This window comes from Neophocaena asiaeorientalis, unplaced genomic scaffold, assembly GCF_003031525.2.
Source record: "Neophocaena asiaeorientalis asiaeorientalis breed wild unplaced genomic scaffold, Neophocaena_asiaeorientalis_V1.1 scaffold79, whole genome shotgun sequence".
Taxonomy (NCBI): Eukaryota; Metazoa; Chordata; class Mammalia; order Artiodactyla; family Phocoenidae; genus Neophocaena; species Neophocaena asiaeorientalis.
The window spans coordinates 7,998,156-8,001,439 of NW_020175402.1; the positions used below are offsets into that span (position 1 = coordinate 7,998,156).

At 52.5% G+C, this 3,284-nt stretch overlaps 1 protein-coding gene across 1 annotated transcript in view; it reads right to left on the bottom strand.

The window, feature by feature from the left end:
* Nucleotides 1–3,284, bottom strand: part of MATN1 (matrilin 1) — a 7,809-nt gene that overhangs the window by 575 nt on the left and 3,950 nt on the right. The window contains exons 4-7 of the mRNA XM_024766862.1: nt 2,647–2,772; nt 1,750–2,166; nt 1,038–1,190; nt 61–141 (exon numbers count right to left, since the gene is read on the bottom strand). Of these exons, the coding sequence (XP_024622630.1) occupies nt 61–141; nt 1,038–1,190; nt 1,750–2,166; nt 2,647–2,772 (777 nt within the window). The remainder of the gene's footprint in view (nt 1–60; nt 142–1,037; nt 1,191–1,749; nt 2,167–2,646; nt 2,773–3,284) is intronic.

Sequence of the window (3,284 nt, forward strand, 5' to 3'; positions counted from 1 at the left end):
CCCCTCCCCTCCCCTCCCCTCCCCCTCCCTCTCTCTGCAGCAGCCTCTGGAAAAGGATATGCTTCCTGGTCAGGGCCTGCAGCAGCCCCTCTACTTTGGTCCGGAATTTCACGATGGACTCGCAGGCACACAGGTCTTCCTCTGGGGTGGACAGAAAGTAGGGAAAGAGAAAGAGGATGGTGAGCGGTTGCCTGCCAGAAAGGCGGGTGGTCACTGCCCAGGACCAGGACTAGGGTGTCTTGGGGGAGTGTGGGGCCTAGGAGATGCGAGAAGGCAGAGAGACATGTGAAATTCTTAAGACAGAGCTCCTAGGAATGATGGAGGGGGGACGACCCCTGAATGTCTTCCTGCTCCCTCAAAGCCCTGATAAAGAACTCCAATATTAGCTTCCCCATGCTGGTCACCTACTATGCAAAGGACACTGTCATCAGGGGCCTCTAGGTCATCATGGTGACTCCTCACCCCGATTCTTTGGGGTTGAAGTCATTAACCCCACTTTACAAATGAAGAACTTGAGAAGGAAAACAACTTGCCCTATGGCCAACAGCTAGTTAGTGTCAACAAACATGCAAACCCAGGCGTGTCTGGCTCTGGAATCCATACTCTTTACTACTGGGAACCAGCTGGCAAGGTCACCGGGGAGGATCAGGGGAGGAAGCACGGTTCAAATCCTGGCTCCTCCAGTTATTAAGTGGTTCCACCCCTCTGACCTTGGTTTTCCTGTCTGTAAAATGGAGATAACAATATTCCTACCGAATAGGATTAAATGATTCATATGTGGAGTGCACTGAGAAGAGTGCCACATGTGTAAGAGCATTCAATATACAGCTGCTGGTTGTTAAAGTCTGACTGGCCAGCCTTCCTCCTGATTCTGCCAACTCATGATGCCACCCCAGCTCCCGTCTTCCCCACCCACATCCAGTCCAGGATGGTTACACACACACACACACACACACACACACACACACACACACACACACACCCCTCCCAGAGCCCCACCTGCTCCTCCCATCAACACAACTTCTGGCCTCACTCACCCACGCAGATCTTCTTCTGCAACTTCTTGCCAATCTGGTTGATGGTCTTGAAGTCAGCCGTGTAGAAATAGTGCTCTGCCACAGGCTCCGAGGCAATTTCCCTCAGCTCATCCTCCACAGCGTTGCCCACACCCACAGCAAACATCTTAAAGCCTGCCAAGAGGAAGAAGATGAGTAGCATGGGGACAGGCAGCCATAGCTGAGCCTCCCGGGGAATCCCCAGGCAATCAATAGCAGACACCTCCTGGTGGCAGATGCTGGAATTGCAGGTACAATGGTTGAGGAAATCAACATCTGCTGAGCTTCTACCATATATCAGACTTGTACTGACTGTACTGGGAACTTTGCAATCTCATGTAACCCTCATAACCATCCATCTGGTGGTTATTATTATTCTCATTTAATAGGTGATAAAACTCAGGCTTGTCCCAAAGTGGGGTTGCCTGCCAACAGTTGGTATGTTCTTGGGAACATTCAACTATAAAAGTTCCAAGCCTCACCTACCAAAGGACCATCAAGCCAGCCACTTACTTTTCTGGGACCTCAGTTTTCTCATTAGTATAAAAAAGAGCTGGACAAACCAATCCCTCCTCATTCACACTGAATCTGGGTTTAGGGCACTCATCAGAACAGACATAAGATAAACTATAGTTGAGCTGTTCCATGTGTACCCCTGGCCACTGGTGGTGTTCAGGGTTCAGACAGCACCTACCAAGGTCCTTGGCTTTCTTGGCAGCATCATTAATGTAGTCCTGGCTCCGACCATCAGTGAAGACAATGCCCACCTTCTGGGCACCAGGCCTGGCCCCGCTGGACACACTGAAGGAATTGTCGATAAGGTACTTGAGGGCAGCCCCGGTCATGGTGCCCTTCTCCATGTAGGACATGTTCCGCACAGCTGCCTTGATGTCCTTCTTGGTGTGGAAGCGGCCCAGAGGGAACTCCTGGCGCACAGAGCTTGAGTACTGTACCAGCCCCACTTGGGCCAGCTTGTCCGACACATCCAGCGTGTCCACAATCTGGTTGATGAACTTCTTCACCAGCTCAAAGTTCTCTGGCCGCACACTCTTGGATCCATCAATTAGGAAAACCAGGTCAGTAGCTGAACTGCCACCTCCACCGCTGCAGCCTGTGGCGGGGTGGGGGGGGGGCAGGATAGGAAGGCAGGGGAGTGATGCTCAAGTTCATAGTCATTCATCACAGCCACTGGCTGGGTACGCACCACACCCAAGATCTGTACGGAGGATCATCCCATTTGGTCCTCAAAACTTCCTCTGTGAAGCCTAAGTTCCTGGCCCCCATGTTACAGCATTGAAACCCGAAGCTCTAAAAGCTGTTAAATCACACAGCTCAGAAGTAGTGGCACCAAGATGTGAACTCAAGACTATGTAACTCCTTCCACCATATTAAACCTACCACCCACTGTGACAGAAGGAGGGACAGTAGTGAGAAGAGAACTTCTGCTGACACCAAACTCTAGAAGGCATCTATTACAGATTGGTCCAGAGGCCAAGTACAGAGAGGCTCAGGTGGGCTTCCTGGGGAGGGGCCAAGGCCCCGTCCCCTGCCCGCCACCTTCCCCAGGCTTGCCTGTGTCAGGCCCACTGACCATTGCAGGTCTTGCCATCACTGTTCAGGGTGAAGCCCTCGCGGCAGGCGCAGGTGTAGGAGCCCGGGGAGCTGAGGCACACCTGCTCGCAGTCATGGTCGCCTGTGGCGCACAGGTCTGACACCACTGTGGGGACAAGAGGAGACTCAGAATCTCATGGTCACGGGGCCTCGGACATCTTGGCAAGGATGGCCCCTCAACACGCTCGGGGAAGCTGAGGCCCCCGACTGGATGGGGTCCCAGACCCTCAGCCCAGGGCCAGAATCACTGCAGCCGTGCTGACATCCCCGGAGAAGGTGATATTGCGGATAATAAGCTAAAACTTCCCGCTAAAAATGTAGAGGCCAAAGAGGCGGGGCCTTTAATCCCCTTTGTTCACTTTTGTATTCCAAGTGTCTAGAACAACACATGCAGCAGTGAACACAGCACAAAGAAGATGCTCAACGAATACTTATTAGATACCACGTATTGAGCATTGTACTGTGCATGGAATTCTCACAGTCAGATTCATGCTCTTCCTAGGCCCGCCCCATGCCAAAGACCCACCTCTCCTCTGCAAAAGACTCTGAACTTTCTCCTGCCCGATGCCCAGGCCCCTCAGACCCTTCCACATCACAGAAGACTCTGGCACCCCAATA